Below are 20,125 nucleotides of genomic sequence, written 5' to 3' on the forward strand. Positions count from 1 at the left end.
GGGCAAGGCATGCTCAGGGAAAAGGGGGGAAACTTACGCAGTTTTGGGTCTTCGGTATTGCCATCTTGATTCCGGGATCCTGTATTCCGGGCCTGACGGCTTTGGACCGGAATCCTCCCTCCTCCTCTTCCGCGGGGGGCTCTGCGAGGCCGTCACGGGGTCCATCTCTGGCGGCGGGTCGGCTTGGGCACTCGCTGTGCCCGCGCTCTCGTGCCGGCCTTGGTCTCCGGGTTCCAGACCAAGCCTAAGCAGATCAAGGTCTGGTTCTAGAACCGTTGATGCCGCCTCCGTCGCCGGCCCCGCGCCGGACGGTTGGCCGCCCCGACCTCCCTCCTTCGCGCCGGCCCGCTGCCGAGGTGGCGATGGCGACGATGAGGACGTCGGCATAGGAACGAAAGTTCGGGGGCGCTTCCCTTTGTCCCCCGGCGCTGTCGCCGCCCCACTGCCGGCGGCGCCTCATTCACCGGCCTGGCGGTTGCTTCCTGCAGCTGCCCAACGGCTGGCCTGCGGCCCACCACCCGTGGCGCTCGAGCCACCGGTCTGCGCCTTGCTGCCTGCGGCCTGCTTACGACGGTGTCACCGCCGGGGGCACTCGGAGCGCGGCCGGTCACCTCATCCACCCTGGGAATCTGGATAGTCCCGGGGTTCCGACGCCCTGGCTGGTCGACCAGCCCCTGGACGTCGAACTCCGGTAGCATTGCTTGCAGAGCCACCCGGTCCGGGTTGGCGTAGAGCACCAGCTCCTTCCATGGAAGCTCCGCCCGGCCCAGGTCATCCACGCCGGTCACCACCCGGAGCAGGCCCCTCAGCGCCGCATCGTCCAGGTCCCACTCTGCGCCGATTTGGGTCCTCGTGATGTCCTGGGGGCCCGTGTACACCCAGCAGGGCCGGGCCCGCTTCCGCAGAGGCGCTAGGCGGCGACGCAGATAGTCCGCCACCACCATCACCGAAGTGAGCCCGGCCTGGCGCAGGAAGTCGATTCGCTTCAGGACCGGCTCCATCCGCTCGTCCGCCTGCGGCGACGCCTCCCAGGTTGGCCTCTAGGGCTCCACCACCCTCTCTGGCAACATCAGGCGGTCGTGGGGACTGACGTCGACATAGAACCAGTCACGTCGCCAGTCGTCCCATTTGCTTCGCAGCACCTGGGGAATGTATTGCTCCCCCAGGCCGTCCCGCAGCTGGAAATTGCAGCAGCCGGCAACATCAGCAGTGGAGAAGCCCCTCTTCTTCTCGGCCGGCCGCAGCACGAAGAAGTGTCGGAAGAGCGACACCGACGGCGGCACCCCCACAAACATCCTGTAGAGGTTGGCGAAGACCGCCAAGATGACGACGGAGTTTGGGTTGAGATGCACCAGCTGGATCCCGAACGTGTCGAGGATCTGGAGGAAGAAGGTCAAGAACAGCGACACCAGCCCGGCCGCCACGAAGGAGGTAAAGAGGACGATGCGCTCCGGCCGGTCCGTCACCGGTGGGAAGCTCGCCGGCGTCACCACTGAGGCCTCCCGCTGGCCTTCGGGCACCATCAACTTCCGCACCTTGTCCGCCGCCTCCTCGTTCGCGAGTCGGGACTCCGGCAGCACGCTGTCGAGTGTCTTGTCGCGGCGGCTTCCTCCCACTCTCAGCATCTTGTTAGAGTGGGGGATGATTTGGAACGGTGGGGGAAAAGTGGTGCTCTGATCGCCTAAGGGAAGATGAGGGCTCAGGAGCGCAAGGAAGAAGAAGGCTTGATTGCAAAGACGGCGTAAAGAGGGGGGCGGTTCGCTCCCCTCCTCCTTTTATACTCCAGGGAAATTCAAACGTCGCCTGCCACGACGCGCTCGGCGAGACGGTTTCCTCGGCCAGCACAACCGTCTGGCGAATCTCCCTCGGGCCGCGCGGTTGTCAGCAGTTGCCAGGCGTACTTTCCTCGATCTGCGCGGTTGCCACGCGCGCCGCCAGCCTCGTTATCGCGCGCCGCCAGCCTCGTTATCACGCGCCTCGAGAGTCGACTGGACGCGCGTCCATTCGGCTCCCCGTTAGGCCGTACCAGAAGCCCGGACCGGAAGGGCCAGTGCCTAAGAGTGCGTCGCGTGGCGTCGGTGCTGGGTTCGACCTCGTTGACGACGAGGGGCCCATCCGCAGTCTCTGGGCCATTGCCTGCCAATGGGCCCGGAGGCTGCTGTCGGTGAATCAGGAACCAGGGGTCCCCGAATCCTGAGGCCAGGCCAGCAATCCTCCACATGGCGCTATCCCGTGGGGTCACCTCCACAAGGTAAAAAAGACTAAGTCCCGGGAGAGTGCACTCGGGGCCACAGTCAGTGGTCCCTGAGTACCCAGGTTCCCTAATGATCTGCGAAGACTAAGTGCCAGGAAGAAAGTGCTCGGGGAGGTAAACGGTGACCCCCGAGCACCCAAGTCCCCCGATGACCAGGAGAACCAAGTACCGGGAGGGGTGTGCCCGGGGCCGCGAGCAGTGGCCCCCCGGGCACCCGAGTACCCCGAGGACCCACTGAAGGAAGTTCCGGGAGAGAGTGCTCGGGGAGGTGAACAGTGGCCCTCGAGCACTCAGTTCTCCGAGGACCAAGGAAGGGCGTTCTCGGGAGAGAGTGCTCGGGGAGGTGAACAGTGACCCCCAAGCACTCGGTTCCCTGACAACCCAGGAAGCCCCTCCGTCAGTGGCCCCCACAGGGGCCCAACGATGAGGCGTCAGCCGGTGAAAGGCCTGAGGCCACATTTAAGAGCATACGTGGCCTGTCACCTCCAACTGCTCCCGCCACGCTCCGTGTCAGTTCCTGCCACATTCTGGCAGAAGGGCGTGGGGACATTAAATGCACGGGTCACATCCCGTGCCATCCGGCGCGCCTCGGGATAGCGTCGCACGGCCCAAGGCATTCCGTCTGCTGCGCTACTGTGGCAGGCGAACAAGACAGGGCGGGCACGCCGGGCCGCTCTGTGGCTGCCCGGTGGGCCCTCTCCACGGCGCATGTTGCCAGTGCCATCATGGCGACTGATGACCGGGTGCGGGGCGCGTTTTCAACCCCCGTCACTTCGCACAGAGGCTATGATGACTCCTTTTCCATTTATGGCACCTTGGTACTCGTGCCCTCCCATTCGGGGCACGCTACTGCCGGCGGGTATTTAAAGCGGCTGGCAGCACGGACAAAGACAGGCGAAAAAAGGTCTTGAAGCGCTCAGGCTGAAAGAACTCGGCAAGCTCTGCATGATTGAAGAAGTTAAGGAAGTAGAGAAGATCGAGAAGTCCAAGGGCACCCAAAGCCAACAGATACACACAGACCGAAGAACAAGGAGCTCCAGGCTCTAGGATAGACAAACATTCTTGTAACTAGCATATTCCTGAGAGACATTCCCAGGACATTTATAGCATCCACATAGGAGTAGGGTGTTACACCTCTGTGCGGCCCGAACCTGTCTAAACCCCTAGTGCATTTACTTCATTCCGCATTAGATCATTCCACCCCCACCAGCCATCGCATTCATATCCATTTATTTCTCCGGCAAACATATTCAGAATCATCCCCTTGGCTGAATCTCTAAAAAGGGGTCCCTCAGGATCCCTGCGACAGGAGTTAACCCTCCGACAGGCGTCTTGGTCCCTGTTCAGCAGGCCGACGCATCACCGTGCGCGGTGAAAGCATCGCAAAAACAGAATCCGACAGGCCATCCATCGTCAACCCACAAGCCGGTGTTCCAAAAAAAAACCACAAGCCGGTGGTTGCAGTTCGCATTCCCCATACCACCCCTTCCAAGCACGGCGAGCTGGCTTCCAGTCCCCGACATCCCGACTACAAGCCGCAAGCACGCAAAGGGCATTGTGCCGTTACAAAGAGGCGGAGCCGACTAGCCGAGGCAGGTGTGGCGGAGAGAAAGTGGATAAGGGGCACAATAGTTATTTGATATGACTGAATAGTTAAATAAAAATTAAAACCTATTAATTTAGGTAAAATTGTAAAGAATTAATGATGACATAGTTTTTATGGCAATTTATCGAAGCTAGAATTTTGATGATAAATAGTCAAAGCCTACCTTTTACGATGCCAATTCATCAATTTTCTCATGAAAAACCTGTCGGGTTACAAGAGGCACAAACACAAGCCTTCCGGTTTCAGATCAAAATCCTCTGACTTCATCACGGGTAGAGGAACAGTAAAATGTGATATGGTGAATGAAAGTGTATCTAGGTCTTAAATATGGTTTTGGTAATTAATAACAATACCTATGGATTAACAGTATTATTGAAAATTGTTAGTAGGTTGTTCCATAGATGATGCATGCAAGAGAGATATGCATCAAGATGAATGAGCTCTAAGTGATACCTAGGTAAGTGATGACAATACATATGGATTGACAATTATGTTAAGAATTGTTATTATGATTATTCCATAGGAGATGCATAAGAAATAAAGTGTAGATTTGTTGAAAAATGCTATGAGATCAAAAGAAATGTATCGTTGTCATTGAGCTCTTAGTGATGCTTATGAGATGAATGAGAAGCTCAAGAAAATTAATAATAAGCATGAAGCCTAAGTTGTGGAAATCAAGTAACTAAAAGTATGAGATTATCAATTAGATTTTATGGACTAATCCTCGTGCTTTATGCTTGAGGATGAGTTGAGGTTAGGTTCCATGAGAAGACATGAGTTGAATTGAGATATTCGATATTCCAAATTGGAAGAAGCAAGATCAAGACAAGCTTAATGGACAACTTGTGTACTTGATACTTGTGTTTTATGCCTAAGTGGTGAACCGAATGAAGATGATGTGAAAACAGAAGTCTTCCATGCTTAGTGCATGAGAAGTAATCAAGTGAACTTTATCAAACTTTCGGAAGATCAAGTAAATATTAAAATGAAAGAGAGGATGATCATCGTCATCAAGAGAATAGGAGTTGATGGCGAGTCTTGGAGATCTATAAGAAGCATCGGGCCTTAGACGATGTGTTTGTCAAGTCCGATGGGATTGCTCAAGACAAAGGTATAACTAGAATGGATTTTCTAATTTTACCGGTCTCAAGAAATTTGGTGGGAGATTGGGTTATAGGATAGATAGTCGTACTATCAAGAGAGACTACTAAAAGCATTACTCCATTATTGTGTCAAGTGCTCATACCATATGCTTAGTGCGGGATGGGTTTGTGTTAAGAGTTCGCTTTAGGAGTCCAAGGTATCTAAAAGGTATTTTAGATCTAACCCTTTGTGTTGTCGGCCTTATTGTCCAAAAGTGGTTTTGTCCAAGCCTTTATGGTGTTTGGCATGTTTCATATGGTTCCTAGTTTAATTTTGGGGGATTGAGCTCTGAAAAACTGGAGAAAGTGTTCGAATCAGTCTTCAGAGTGTTCCTAGCTTTGATCCAATATTTTTGAGAACATGAATTTAGTTGGGATATGTATCCATCTGAATAAGCTTTTCGTAGAGTCTAAAATCACTGAAATCGGACTTCGGGATAAAAAATTATCGCCTTTTTCAGAGTGCCAGCTATGCTGAAATTGGAAGTTCCTATGTGTAATAAGGAAGTTCCAATGTTAGTAAAAAATTATGATGTTTTAGAAATCTGGTGCTCTCAGGTTTGGAGTTATCTTTTAATCGGAAGTTCTGATATGGGGGATTGGAAGTTCCGATGTGTGCTGAAAATAGGCTGTAACGATTAGTTTTTGACCATTGGGATTTATGGGATCAAAAGTTCTAATCGTGGGATCGGAAGTTCCAATATATTCAGTTTGAGTCCGACGACTAGTTTTTCAGAGTGGGGTATTTATACCCCTTAGCCTCATTTCATAGGGCTGGTTGCTTGGCTGGATTTGTGCTGCATGTGTGAGGTGTTTGAACTTGACGTTTCACCTTTGAGTGCTATCCTTCCCTCTCCGTCAAGATTTGGTGAGAATCAAGCCTTTGTAGCTTAGTGAATAGATGGAGAGATGTGTGAAGGGTGTGGTGCTTTGGTAGTCCATGGTTGTCGTATTAGTTGCATTTGTTGAGCACTCAGCGTTGACCGTGTATGAGATTGGGAGTTTGTTACTCTTGGAGACTACCGTCTTCTAGATGACTTGGTGGTGGATTGCCGGTGATCTCCTCGGGTGAAGATTGTGAGGAGGCTTGAAAGTGGTTGTGGAACTCACCATCTCCAGATTAGAGGAAGAGTTGATTATAGTGGAGGTAAGGAGTGCATGTGTGCAATATCATGAGGAAAATGATTGAAAAAAGATTCAACTCAAGTGTGACTAAGCTTTCTCAATGGTTTACTTACTCTTGTGCATTAATTTGATATACATGCTTGTATGCTTATTTGTATGTGTATAGAGTTAATTTCGTGATTATGAAATATGTTATTTTAAATTGATCGGAACTTTCGATTTTAAGAATCGGAACATCCGATAAACAGTAAAATTGGAACTTTCAATAAATAGTATCGTAACTTTCGATGAATAATAATTTTAGAATTTCATTTTAGAGTTATCTTGCTAGATTTAGATAATCTTTATCATACCCTAAGATTGTAACATTTATATTTATTTAGGTGATTGTGCACTAGTTGAGTCCAACATATTTAAGTTTTTCACTTGTAAAAAATCCGTTAGTTTATTTTTATTGTAAGTTTATGCAAACAGTAAAAGGGGTGAAGTCGTGTTAAAACGTCTATTCATACCCCTCTAGACGACATCATTATCCTTTTAGTAAACAGTACCACGACTTTAAATACCCTAGCAAAAGCACTGCAATAACGATACTATAGCATTACACTAATTTACTATGATTATGGTACACTGTAGCACATACTTTAGTCCATCCATCGATCCATGACGATTTGAAGGTCTTATTGGTACAGCTAAAACTTATAAGTTTTTGCTGAAAAGCGGTTTTTGCTGAAAAACGGTTTTTACTGAAAGCTATTTATGACTTATGGTTTTTGATTGTTGACTTTTATAAAAAATTTGTAAGTTCTTAGCATACCAAAAACTAAAAAAGTCACTTTCAGTCAGCTTATCAGATTTTGGTATATTTGTTTTTTTATTGTGATTCCAATAATTCAGATTTTAGTTCTCATAATCTAAAATCTAACTGTTTAAAATATACATTATATAATCTAAAATAAATAATACTAAATTATTAGAATCTCTCTCCTCTCTCCTCCCTTGCGGACTCTCCCTCCCCTCACGGTGTCTCTCTCTCCTTTCGCGGTCGCTGACGTTGATGGCCGCTAGAACATCGCCTTCTCCGGATCCATGTCTAGCAGTTGCACCGCTGCATAACAAATCTAAAGTCAGATCGAATCCACTCCTGGTCTGTGCCACTACCCTCTGGTCTGTGCCGAGGGCCTCCTATTCCTGTGGAACACGACGACCTCCGCTATCAGCCTCCTCAACCCGCTCACGCGCGGGGTCACCGACCTCCCTGATTTCTCCCCCATCTTCGCCAAACGCGTCCAAGGCCGTACTAGACAGCGCGAACCAGTTCAGGGGTCTCGGCGTCATCGACGGAGGCGCCGCCCACCGTGGTGCTTTGCTTGGACGGTGAGGTTCCCATGATCGCCTGCATCAGGCCCGGGGAACTGCGCTGGGCTCTCGTCGAGACGAGCGAGCTCGCCGGCGGCGCGGCCAAAGTGTCTTTCTGTTCCGTGCTCTCGCTGCGCGGGCGCGTCTACGTGTCGAAGTCCACAAGCGACGTGCTGGCCGTGGAGCTCCACCCGGTGCCCCGGCTGGTGTACGTGATTAGGCAGACGGTCATCACGAGCACCGCCGTACTTCCGGCCACGCGCTCCTTCTTTCTTGTCCCGTCAAGTGACGACCACGCCGGGATGATCACGGTGCGCGCCAGCCGAGGTCGTGGTGAAGTTGAGGTGTTTGAGGTGGACGTCGACAAAAGAAAGCTCATTCCTACAAGCACCATGGGCGCTGGCCGCGCGGTGCTCATCGGTTCAGCTCGAACGCTGTCCATCTCTACTAGGCTGTTTCCTTCTATCGCTGCCAATGCGGTGTACTTCTGCACTGGATCTAGATGTCGGCTGCTGTTCTACGTCTTTTGCCTCGATAGCGGATGGGGTTCTCCGGCGCATGGATTGGGGTTCTCCGGCCATAGGGTAGGATCTTTGTTAGTTCCATTCAACCTCGACGTTCATCTGGCTTGGCACATAGATCTTTTGCACGTGGCAATGTAGAGGGGGTGTCAAGTTATGTGTATGTTCATATCAAACTGAACTGAACTGGTTATGTGTGTACGTACGATTTGAATCCGCATTTGCCATCGCATTTGACTTGTACCTTTCAAGCATAGTTACACATTAATTTGTACACGTTGAGCATATGTACGTGTTCAATTCGTTGTTTGCTCGTTTCTTTGTTGGATGTTCGGTTGTTTTTCTTCTTGAGAAGTTCAACTTCTTTTTCGAACACGGGGATACCCATTTCCATTAAGGATTTAACGAAATTCACCGGTACAACAACAGAGTTTAACATCTCCAGATCCAACGATAGAGATAACATCCTAACCAGCAACAGAAACTCCTAAATATACGGAGGAACCGAGTTCACTACCACAGAACATTCCAGTCCACTGTTTCTGAACTCTATCAATACCAGCCAGCCAAAAGGACTAAAGCTAAAACGACAAATGAACTGGGAACACTCAAACGGGTTGTCTACTTCCTCGAGGTCCTTCTACTCAGTTTCCATTTACTCCTGGGAAGCAGCAATAGTTACCCCTGAACTGGTTCGCGCTGTCCAGTACTGCCTTGGACGCGTTTGGCGAAGATGGGGGAGAAGTCAGGGGGAGGCTGATAGCGGAGGTCGTCGTGTTCCACAGGAAGAGGAGGCCCTCGGCACAGACCAGAGGGTAGTGGACGGAGACCTCCGGGAGGTCGACGCCGATGATGGAGGCGCCCGTGACGACGTTGAGCAGCCGACGGCGCGTCTCCTCGACGTAGTTGGAGAGCATGACCCGGTTGCGGGGGAGGAAACGGCTGTGCAGGCTACGCGGGTCGTCCGCGGACTGCCTCCACGGCTTGCAAACGGTGCGGAAGCGGATGTACTCGGTCAAGTCGACGCCGAGGAGCCGGTCGGCGATCTCCGCAGTAAGATCTGGTGGAAGCTTGGCCCAGTTCCTCCTACGAACGAACATGCATGCATGTCACGGTCAGTCGCGATTCAGAGTCGCTTAACTAAAGACATAAATGGGATGAAAATCTTGGCACCTCTCCGAATTATTGCGGTCCTGTTCATGCATCCGACGCCGAACGTCACAGGCGGCCTGCCCCTGCCTCTGTTGTTTGGACATGTGTGATCGGTCCGAGTACACCCGGTGACCACGCTCTTCGATGGGTTTAAGGTGCAAATGATAGAATGGCTAAACCAGTCTTCGCAGCTGGTGTGTGTGCAGAAAAGGAGGGAGGCGCGCAGGCAGGAGGCTTTAAGCTATGTGATGACTGGTGAAATTGCATTGCGAGTGTTCCATCTATACACTGCAGTTTTGAGCTGAGAACCCCTCCCCGAACTTTGACTCTACCGAAATAATACAGTAAACATATCTCCCAAGTAACTGTCGATGTGCTATGTTGTACGAAGAATGCCAGCTTCTTGTGCATAAACACTCTTGGACACATCAACTAATTGTTCCTTTCTGGGACAAACACCCGTTGCTTGCAGTCTAGTAAAGGTTAATGACTCAAGCACCGAAGTGTATCGATCTCTGGTGGCATCTTTCAGTCGCCTCGCTGGCAGTGTGCATAAAACATCCAGTGTGCACGGTGCAGAGTGGCGGAAACAATCGACAACATGCATTGCTTCTGGAATTTTTTTTGGAAGTATTCTGGAATTTTTTTTGCTTCAGCTGATTGGTATTGAGCCCAAGTTACTCGACACGAGTAGACGAGAGCTGGGCCTGAACAGAACTGCTATGCAGACCAGCCCAAATGAGTGGAGAGGACTGGAGGCACATCGTCATCTACTGAATCATCTGACTAGCTATATCCGGTCCAACCCCGTGCCAAGGCAGATCCACCTACACAAGCGATGCGTTTCTTCGGTCCATGGCACGGGCACAGCTTGTCTCCAAGTAATGAAGTATCATTCCGTGCTCAGTACAACCTCGTTTCGAGCTCCCCTTTACCAGCGCGACAGTGATACGGCCGGACGGACCGTGGATTCCAGCAACCGATGGGAACAAGGCCAATGAACTGAGACTCAAGCACTTGTCAAGTTGCTGAGAGCAACCAAAGCATGCTCTGCTTCTGCAGCATCTGGCGTGACCAGAACCTGAAGAAAGAGAGGAAAAGTGACAGCAACAGCTGAAGTGAACTGCCCCTCACTGCTATCGTGTTAGGCCCGGAATTCACCTGCTTCTCGTGAACATCGTGAGGGCAGTTGAGTCGAATAGTTTGAACTTGAACATGCCAAATGACAGCTACCACTACGGGCGAGTCTACGATCACGGAGCTGGTTCAAGCAGCTCGGTGACCTGGTTATGCTGCATGAGCAAACTACGGCAGAATCGGAAGGTGGTCGATTGCTTTCTTGGATGTATGGCGCCACGAACCGATCGACCGGACGGACCACCTTTGTCCGCTCGACACATCGCTATCTTACGACGGTTTCCGGCACGTCGAGGTGCCGTCGCATTGCGGGGGGCGCGCACAGCTGTGCCACGGCCGGCCCTAAAAAGCGGGGTTCCTCTTGCCGCTGTTCCCCAGGCGCACGAGCCGCTGCGCAGAGCATGACCGGCTGACCCCATCCCATCCGACCCGTACACACAGTAACGCTTGCGTCCATCTTCTGATCTGATCTGACATTTACCGGTCCACGTCCTTCCTCCTCCATCAATGCCCATGCAGAATTTCTTTCCTCTCCTTCATGCTCCTGGACTATGGAGCTGCTATGATACTTTTCATCGCTGATCTTTTTCTCCTTTTTCTTTCCTTGAGATCACTCATGTTATCCTCTGGGGAGGACAGGAACATGATCCTACATTCCACCATCGAAAGTTACGAACCCACCAGGATAAGATCATCATTTGTTTTTCCCTGAAAGGATCTCGACTGATCCCATCTCTGTGCTTTTTCCAAACAACCGAATTCTCAAAGGCTGGCTGGAAAAAAAAATCCCGATGAAGAAAGCTACGCACTTTTGGGAGTTTGCGACCTGAAAACTTAATATTAGTCCTAAAGGAAAAATAGGTAACACTATGAGAGGAGTGTGCAATGACTTGGCGTCTAAAAAGAGTGGTACGTGTCGAGAGACTTGGCCAGGACTAATCAGAATCTTCTTGCCTTCATTGAAACGAGGAACATTCTTGCCTCAAATTGCAGTCAGAAATCAGAATAACAATGTTCACTTTAGTTGATGGCGACAGCCACCGAATTGGCTAATAAAGAGTATTCAGGAAGTTCTTGCCGTTTCCGTGTAGAGCTTGCGTTGTCTGTTTGATTTGGTAGGTCTTCCGAGGATTTATGTTTAGGATATGGCTAATGCATGTATGTGTATGTATTAGCCTATCTGTCTGCACACTTTAATTAGAAAAACTATTTGATTAGAAGTCTGTTTTTTTAATAAACTATCTGATTAAGAAACCCTGAGCCCATCCGCACTCTAAGTTTTCGTTTCTCGCTGTTCCTAGCAGAACTAATCTCAGCAATGCCTCCAATCAAAAGACATAACATAATCATGCACGAGACACAAAAAATATAGAGATTAGTGAAAAACAAGCAAGTTAAGCATCCAAAATATACTGTTCGGAAGAACAAACATCAATCACTTAAAAGTACTATATCCAATGAAAAATATTAGGAGACATAAAAGGTACAAAAGGTAAGTCTGCTCTCTAGTATCAAAGTGTTTGTTTAGGTGTATCCTAAGCATCGGTCCATGTAAATGAAGAACAAAAATATTAGTTAGTAGTGATTCTTTCAAAAATAGCAGTTGATGCACAGATTTTTGCTTGGGGCATCACAGAAACTAAACATTATATAGAGGGAATGGTTATATGAATATTCAAATAATTTGTATGTATTTTTTTCAATTTCATGCAAATTCTTATGAACTCAAAGAACAAATTTGATTATAATTACAAGAATACAATCAGAGAATATTTGTTTTATTTCCAATATATACAAATTTGAAGAGCAAATTTGCTTCATTTACAAGCAAATCTGTATATACTCATAGTGCAAGATTGTTTCAATGTACAAGCAAATATATACAAATCCAAAGAGCAAATTTGTTTCCACTTACAAGAAAATTTGTACAATCTTGGAGAGCAAACTTTTTACATTTTTGAAGCAAAAATATAAAAAATTCAAAGAGCAAATTTGTAAAACTTAGAGAGAACAAATCCATAAGGATTTAGAAACCAATAGCTACATATTAGTAAGCAAAATTGAATTCGCTACAAACTCAGGGAGAACATACAGATTTCACATGCAGTTCTGCTTTTTTATTGCATATGCGAGTACATGTTTGATAGCAAAACAAATAAACAAAATATACCTCCCAGATTTGCTTTTTTGTGAGTCTGAGCTGCTTTAAGGATTTCACGAATGAGATTTTTTCCCCCACCGAATCAAACTTGAATTCTTAGGATAAAACTACTTATCTAATGACACGTTTCAATGGACCAAAAAATGACAACAAACCAACTTCAAATAACATCAGATTTAGTCATTGTTCTCACTCAATTCATTTCGTGCTAATGTAGTCATATTACTAGAATTGATAGAATTTGTGGGATTTGCTTATGTAAACTCATATATTTGCCTATTATGATTACTAAAATTGTTGGAGTTCTAAGTATAATTACTCGACCTAAATGTTTCCCCTAAATGCTTCACTGATTAAAAAAATACTTATAGTATATTACGGATTGCTTTTAGAAATAATAAAAAATGCTTTCATCGTGTGCAGGTCTTCCATGATGGACTTGAACCTATCACCTCTTGATGAAACCAGATAGAGCATGCTCTTCTACCATATATAATTAAACTGGTGTAGGGGCATACTGCAAATGATTTGGATTTACCAACTGTGTCAAAACTGAAGCTTTCATTAGAGGATACTCACCTTGCGATCCAAGCATTTTTTTTTTCTATGGGTGCAAATGGTGGTAAGCAAAGTGGTGGTTCTGCAAAAGGCCAGGATTTAGAAGAAATTTTCTCATCATCTCAAGAGCCTTATGTTGGCGTGACCTTTGATATTGCAGAACGTGCTAGGAGTTTCTACAATGTCTATGCTACACCAAACATGATTGTCATAATCTAGGAAGTTGCTTTTTATGACATGAAAATACTCACATATTTGCATACACTGATTTTAGTACTATATGAGAGTTGCTTTTTACATAAACCAAATATGCTTGTCATAATTCAGGAAGTTGCTTTTGTATGACATGAAAATGCTTATCATATATTTGCATATGCTGATTTGAAGAGTGGTAAGCTATGTACCAATTTCAAGTTGAGCTTCCTGCTTAACTTCCTAACATCATTGTTTTTATGTGTGAGCCATTTGTAAAACATCCACAAAGAGGCCACACATTTTTGAATTTTGTCTACTAAATATTTGGGACATCCAAAAAAGACTATATCTAATTAAGCTATCAGGAAGTTACAATCTATTTTCCTGTTGGTGGTTGATTGGTAATCATGGTCAAAATATATTACGCACGTGATATCTTACTAAAAAATATCCTCAACTTCTATTTAGTGGATGGCCACAAGGGGCAAGGCTTTGGAAAAACAATAGATAAATGCTAGTTAGATTGGGGTATTGAGAATATGTGCACAATTACCTTGGATAATGCTACTTCAAATGATAAAATAGTAGACTACTTGACTAGTTCTTTGAAAAATAGGGGTGCTACTTTAGCAAAAGGTAAACACATTAACATGAGATGTGTAGCCCATATCTTGAATCTTGTGGTTCAAGATGGATTGAAGACAATGGCTCCTTCTTTTCCCATATTCGTAGTACTGTCAAGTATGTTAGAAGCTCCACTATACGGATGAATACGTTCAAAAGATGTGTGAAAACTAGCAAGGTAAAAGGAAAATGTTTGGTTTCTCTTGATGTGTCCCCTTAATGGAATTCAACATATGATATGTTAGAAACCATTGTTGAGTTTGAAAAGGCATTTGAAAGGTTTCGAATCGATGATCCCTCCTACAAGACATAGTTGGGTGTGAAAATGAGGTTCTGAGTCCTAAGGATTGGGAGTTTGTAAAAGAATTCAAGAAATTTCTTAAACGTTTTTCTGATCTTACAAAAAATGTTTTTGGATCTCAGTATGTTACTTTCAACACTTGCTTTGAAGATATTGCTGGTGTTAATTATTTGATGTTCGATTGGAGTCAATGTGATGACGACGACGATCGTATCTTCAAAAATATGGCTGTTGAAATGAAAAACAAATATGATAAGTATTGGAGAGAGCATGAGAAGATGAATCCCTTGATTTTTATTGCAGCTACACTGGATCCTAGGTATGGCTACTGAAATGTGTTCTTTTCCCCTTCTTTTTGTTTGCTAATTGGCTTGATCACTCACTAATCTTGCACTTTTTTAATGTTTATTCAAGGACCAAACTATCTCATTATCTGCATATTGTTATTCACTCGGCATATGGGTAGTTTAAAGGTGATATGATTTGGGTCTCGACACAAAAGGCATTCTCAGATCACTTTGGTGAATACAAGAATTTGTACTCTCTAGCTGGAAGCCAAGGTGGTAGTACTGTGCAATCAGATTCAACAAATATTATGAGATCTATATACAGCAAGAATACGAAGGTTTGCACTAGAGGTGGTCTACCTGTTGGTGGTAAAACTGAATTGGAGAAGTACCTAGCTGAAGATATAGAACAAGATTTTGCTAAATTTAACATTCTCACTTGGTGAAAAGACAATGCAGCTCGTTTTCCTATCATTTCACGAATGGCTGCTGATATATTTGCCAACCCCATCTCAATTATTGCTTATGAATAAACTTTTAGTACAAGTGGTCGTCTTCTTGATGATTTTAGAAGCTCCTTAACTCCTAAAACCACTCAAATGCTTGATATGTGCATGTGATTGGTTGCGTGGTTCAAAATGCATAGACATTGAAGCCACTCAATCAAATATACAAGAGCTGTCTAAATTTGAAGGTACTTGGCATTGAATTCTATTTGTTAGTAATGAAAAGTCCTTGAGCTAATAATTTTTCTTTTGTGTCATGTAGGTACCGACGATCTTATAAACCAAGATAGCGATGAGGATCATATTGTAATAGCAAGTGTCTTCTCTCCGGGTCCACCTTTCAACATTGAAGAATGAGGACATACTGTTCAAAATCGGACTCGTGGTGTATGTCAAAATATTGTAACAGCATGATCATTCAGACATGCTGTTCACTTGTTCAGTGTTATTCCAATTATCAAAATTGGTCTTGTAGTGAAGTGACAGTAGTATTGGTCAAAATTAGACTTGTGTAAGTATGGTTGTGTATTTTTGTGATTGTGAAACGGTCTGAACTCTGAACTGTTCCGTTAAGCTGTTAGTTGATTGCAGTTGCAGACTTGATTAGTTGATTGCACTTGTAGTCTTCAATACTTGATTGTTGATTGCTTATTGTGTTTGTATAATGGTATCGCTGATCGCTAATATGTGATGTGTCGAGTCTACAATTTGTATAAAGTTTGGTAAATATGGTATTTTCCGAACCAAAACAAAATGATTTGGTATTAACTGAAACCAAACTGTAAACTAAAGAAACACCATAGTAACCAAATAAATAATACCATATTTATGGATACACCGTACTACTCAAACGAAAAAACCCGACCAAACCGTCCTACTGTTTGGAAAGAGGGTTATAGGATCTAAAATCCTAGGATTTAGTATAAACTTGAACTAGATCTTAAAATTTCATAGAGCATCCTCTCTCCCAAACAGCCCTGGTAGGATTAAACAATCGAAGTGGCTCCCGTCAGCGATTGATTTCAGCGCCCCAGATTAACTTGAGCTGAGTACTCATTGGTTATCTTGTCCAATTAAACATGCCGGCAGTGCCATTTCTCTATAATCATATGATCCGACGGAGAAAGCTCATCTCGCAATGCAACAGTGAGCCCGTGACCGCGAGCTGCCAGGAACCTTCCAATTGCCGAAGCGAGCAATGCTGCTGCCTAGCCGATTAATGCACGGCGCAGAAACTGCAGAGGGATACCTTTCCATTTCGCTGCCGATCCTTCAATTCGTTAACTGTTCCTGCCCTATCAATCAATGCGCAGCGCAGGCGGTTAACGGAAAAGCAGTCCGGCAGCTCTCTCCCGCCGTCCCGCGCCCGTGCGGTCCCGCTCCGAAGAGAGAAACTATGGGTGCTTTTGTTGACCGCTTGGACTTTTTTTAGGTTGTAGCTTATATTTTAGAATGAGTAGAATTGGGTGAATATAGTATTTTTAGAAAGAAGAATGTTTAATTATCTATATAGATAGATGTAATGATCTGGTATTAGAAAATGTAATGAATATGTGAACGTGTTTAGTTGAAGTACTGTAATAGATACAATGAGTTTGTACGTGAGACTAACGAGCAGTCTTGTTGTAGTACTGTAATAGATATAATGCATTCATCAGTCTAAAGAGAAACTCAATTCGAACGAATCCATTAGATTAAATTTCAACCATATAATTATATAATAGATACTATTACAGACAATTAAATGATATTATTCGCATAAATATAGGCAAAGGCACCAGTACCGTACTGGTAAAACCTTTTTCTTGGTACTCCGTATTCACATGGAGGGAAGGGCACGAGGCGAGAGAGTCTACTGCTCCGGGCTTGGAGCCTGAACGCGACATAAAAATCCAAGCGCACTGGCGCGAGAATCCAAGACGCAGCGGTGAATCCCGCAAGAAGTTCTCGCCAATCCTCATCTGTGTCTGTCCCGGCGCGGCGCAGTGCGCTCATGTGACCCACAGGATGAGGTCCACCCCCCCACTGTCCCAACTCCATTCCGTCCGTCCGTCTCGCAGCCCCGCCGGCTGCCGCATGTCCCTGCGCTCAGCCTACGATCCGTGCAAGGCTACCCTTGCGGGCTTGCCAACCTGCTCACGGCTCACAGGCAAGGGACGACTAGTTTCCGGATTTCTACTCGGAAATCCGATAGCAAAGAGGAGTATAGACGCGTCGCAGGTCGCAGCATTAGCCGAACCAGGTAGAGGCATCGAAAAAGCGGTGAGCCAAGCAGCACAAGCTGAAAAGGGCTCGGAGACGCCGAGACGGCATTATATAGGGGTAGTACGCTTGCCTCGCTTCGCCATACCGTCCCCGTGCGCCGCGCACGTTCCACCCCGCCTCCGCAAGTAGCGCAACCTACCGCGACACAGTAGGGTAGAGTGGCGGAGTAGAGACTGAGGGAGAGGCGAGCCAGCGCGCAGGAGTTTGCCTCCGCTGCGCGCGCGCGTCGTCTTTGTCCAGCCGTGCAGGAGGAAAAGGACGGCATGACGGCCGTGGTGGCGGCGGTGGAGGCGGGGGTGGTGGCGGTGGCAAGAGGCAGGAGCAGCAGGCTGGTGTCGAGCCTCTACTGGCGCCTGCGCGCGGTGGTGCGGCGGCTGCAGTCGGAGCGGGCCAGGCGCGGGCGCCGGTTCAGCTTCCACTACGATGCGCTCAGCTACGCGCTCAACTTCGACGACGGCCGCGCCGCCGCCGCCGACTTCGCCCTACTCCAAAGCGACCCGCTTCGGTGACCGATTGCCTACTGGGTTTCTTCAGAGGTTGGGTTCTGCAGTTTTGCTTTTGCCAGAGGCTGGTGTACGAGAGATGGTAGGGTTTGTGTTCTTCGCTTCTTGATGTGATGATTAGGACCTGCTATTTCGGGTGATGGGAAGGCAAATCCCGTACTGATTTCGCGGCGATGATTTGCAGGGGAGCACTCGCACGCGTATTTGCTGTTTTGGTGCTTGTTTTTCTCGATTTCTTGCCGGTTCCCCTGCATTTCTTTGGCCGCTCATGCTAGAGAGCCGTCGTGCCGATGCTTGTACAAGACAATTTGCTCTTTTGTGAGTCCTGACATCGGCAGCAAGTTCTTGCACAAGCATTACAGCAAACAGCAGCCATATCCCCTATCACTACTAATCCAACTGCTTCTATGCACTAAAGTAGTCTTGAACATGTTCTTGTTTCGTCAAGAGATGTGTTATCGGTGCGCATCAGTATCATATCACGAATTTTCGTGAGCTGCACCTACCCCTACAAGCTTAACTTTCAAACTCGAAGGTACTTACTCCAAGGAAAATGGTGGCTAGGTGACATCCCTCTGCTGGCTCTCAAGTCTTATTACTGTGTTACGCAGGGAAAAAAAGAAGTAGATGAGAGTAAAAATAAAGTTGATACGTAAGAAAATTTTCATTTGAAGAGCTAGTTGTAGAGCTTTGATAGGCTCCACTCTCTCCCCTGGATAAGTCAGGCTCCGTTAGCCTAGGCTGAGACGGGGAGTGATCTGTAGAGCTCTCTTGTAATGTAGAGAAGAGAAAAGATAACTGTAGTGAAAATAGTTTTATTAAATTATGATTATAATTTTAATGATAAATTATAATATAGTTATGAAAATTAATATGTTTGTTAAAAATATATGTTCTATGAATATAATATATTAAAAAGTTATCGTAGCTAAAATAAAATTTAATTGAAGTAGAGAAAATTTAGGATAATTGATCTTATCGGAAGACATGATGTATAAGAGTTTATACTTATCAGATTATTGTATATAGAGGTTGATATTTTTATCGGATAGTTTGATGTTACGTGTGTTGAATTTACTATAATTTTTTATTAAAGGAGTAAAATGCTAATGATCAGACAGTCTGTTGATCTATAGAGGGTAACATCGAAATATTTTTTTAAGGAAAAATATGAGTGCAACATACTGAAGATCAATCTATCATAATGTTTAGTGTTTGGTTTGTGCACACTTGAGTATAGTATTGGAGCATCTTTTTAGAGATAATTGCAAGTATTGAAGAATAAATATTAATTCATTGGATAGTTCGGTGATCATAGAGGTAGTTATACTGGAGCATTTTTATGAAAAAAAAAGAATGTTTAACTCATCGGTTGGTCTGTTATGAATGAAATGAATATCGAATGAATTCACTGTAGTATTTTTACATATAGAGATTGTAAAGGCTCGAATGGTTTAAGATAACTTATCAGAAGATTCAATGATAGATTTAAAGGCATAAGAAAGTGTTCGGTGTTTACAAAGATTGTGGGTGGAGTTTTAATGATTAGTTTCTGCATTTATACTTACCTCTTTACTTAGTTATTTGATAATGTGGTATGTTGTTGGAGTCTAGATGAACCTTATATATACTTAGAAGATATAAAGTCACTAAAATTCTTAAAGTGATCATCTAAGACGATTAAGCATAAGATTAGAATATTTAATACTTATAGGTTTAGAGCAAATTGTAACTAAGTGCTGCAGCTTGAAGAAGGGATCAAGGAGTGATCCTAATTTAGATTGAATGGTATGTCAGTACCTTAGAGTTTTAGTGATTCGTCGATATCTTGTGTATTGATATCTTGTCACCCACTTCTTCAAAAGATCTCTTTTTTAAGGTTATCATCACGTAAGTCAACACACGAGCTATCTTATGGCTAAAAGTATGGATAACGATGTAAGTGATAATAGATCCAAGGAGGATTTTTCTCCTATGATGAATTTCTTTATTTAATCAATGAGCAACAAAAGGTTTTAAAGCAACAATTAAAAGAGTTTAATAAATTTAATGCATTTAATAATATTCATGCTACATTTATTTTTAATTATAAAATATTATTGAGCAAATTTAATTTGCTAAACAAGAATTATGATGAGCTTAAGGCAATTTTTGAGTGTATTGAATCTCAATCCAAGGTTCTTTGGAGCAATCTATCTATCTATTTAATTTTAATCATAAAGTAGATATTTGCACTTCTTTTGATGATTTAATTGATATATCATGTCACTTCTTTGCAATGAAATATGTGTTATAATATTTTTTAGAACCATCTAATGAATTCATTGTAAAAAAAATGATGAGCTCAAGCAAAAATAGAAAAGCTCAAGAAAGACAACTCAAGCAAGAAGTAGAAAAACTCAAAAAAAACTTGGTAAGATTAAAGAGTA

General features: G+C 45.2%; 2 protein-coding genes across 2 annotated transcripts in view; one reads left to right on the top strand and one right to left on the bottom strand.

The window, feature by feature from the left end:
• Window positions 1-20,125, bottom strand: part of LOC133921688 (uncharacterized) — a 48,872-nt gene that overhangs the window by 20,179 nt on the left and 8,568 nt on the right. The window lies entirely within an intron of this gene.
• On the top strand, window positions 17,015-19,224 carry LOC133920456 (uncharacterized). The gene has a single exon (XM_062365077.1). It carries the CDS (start codon window positions 17,457-17,459, stop codon window positions 17,700-17,702), a length of 246 nt encoding a protein of 81 aa, XP_062221061.1. The 5' UTR covers window positions 17,015-17,456; the 3' UTR covers window positions 17,703-19,224.

The sequence above is a fragment of the Phragmites australis genome, chromosome 6 (genome assembly GCF_958298935.1).
Source record: "Phragmites australis chromosome 6, lpPhrAust1.1, whole genome shotgun sequence".
Classification (NCBI taxonomy): Eukaryota; Viridiplantae; Streptophyta; class Magnoliopsida; order Poales; family Poaceae; genus Phragmites; species Phragmites australis.

Bases quoted from the DNA above. Each gene is read 5' to 3' on its own strand.
- LOC133920456 (XM_062365077.1), top strand. From the start codon at position 17,457: ATGACGGCCGTGGTGGCGGCGGTGGAGGCGGGGGTGGTGGCGGTGGCA.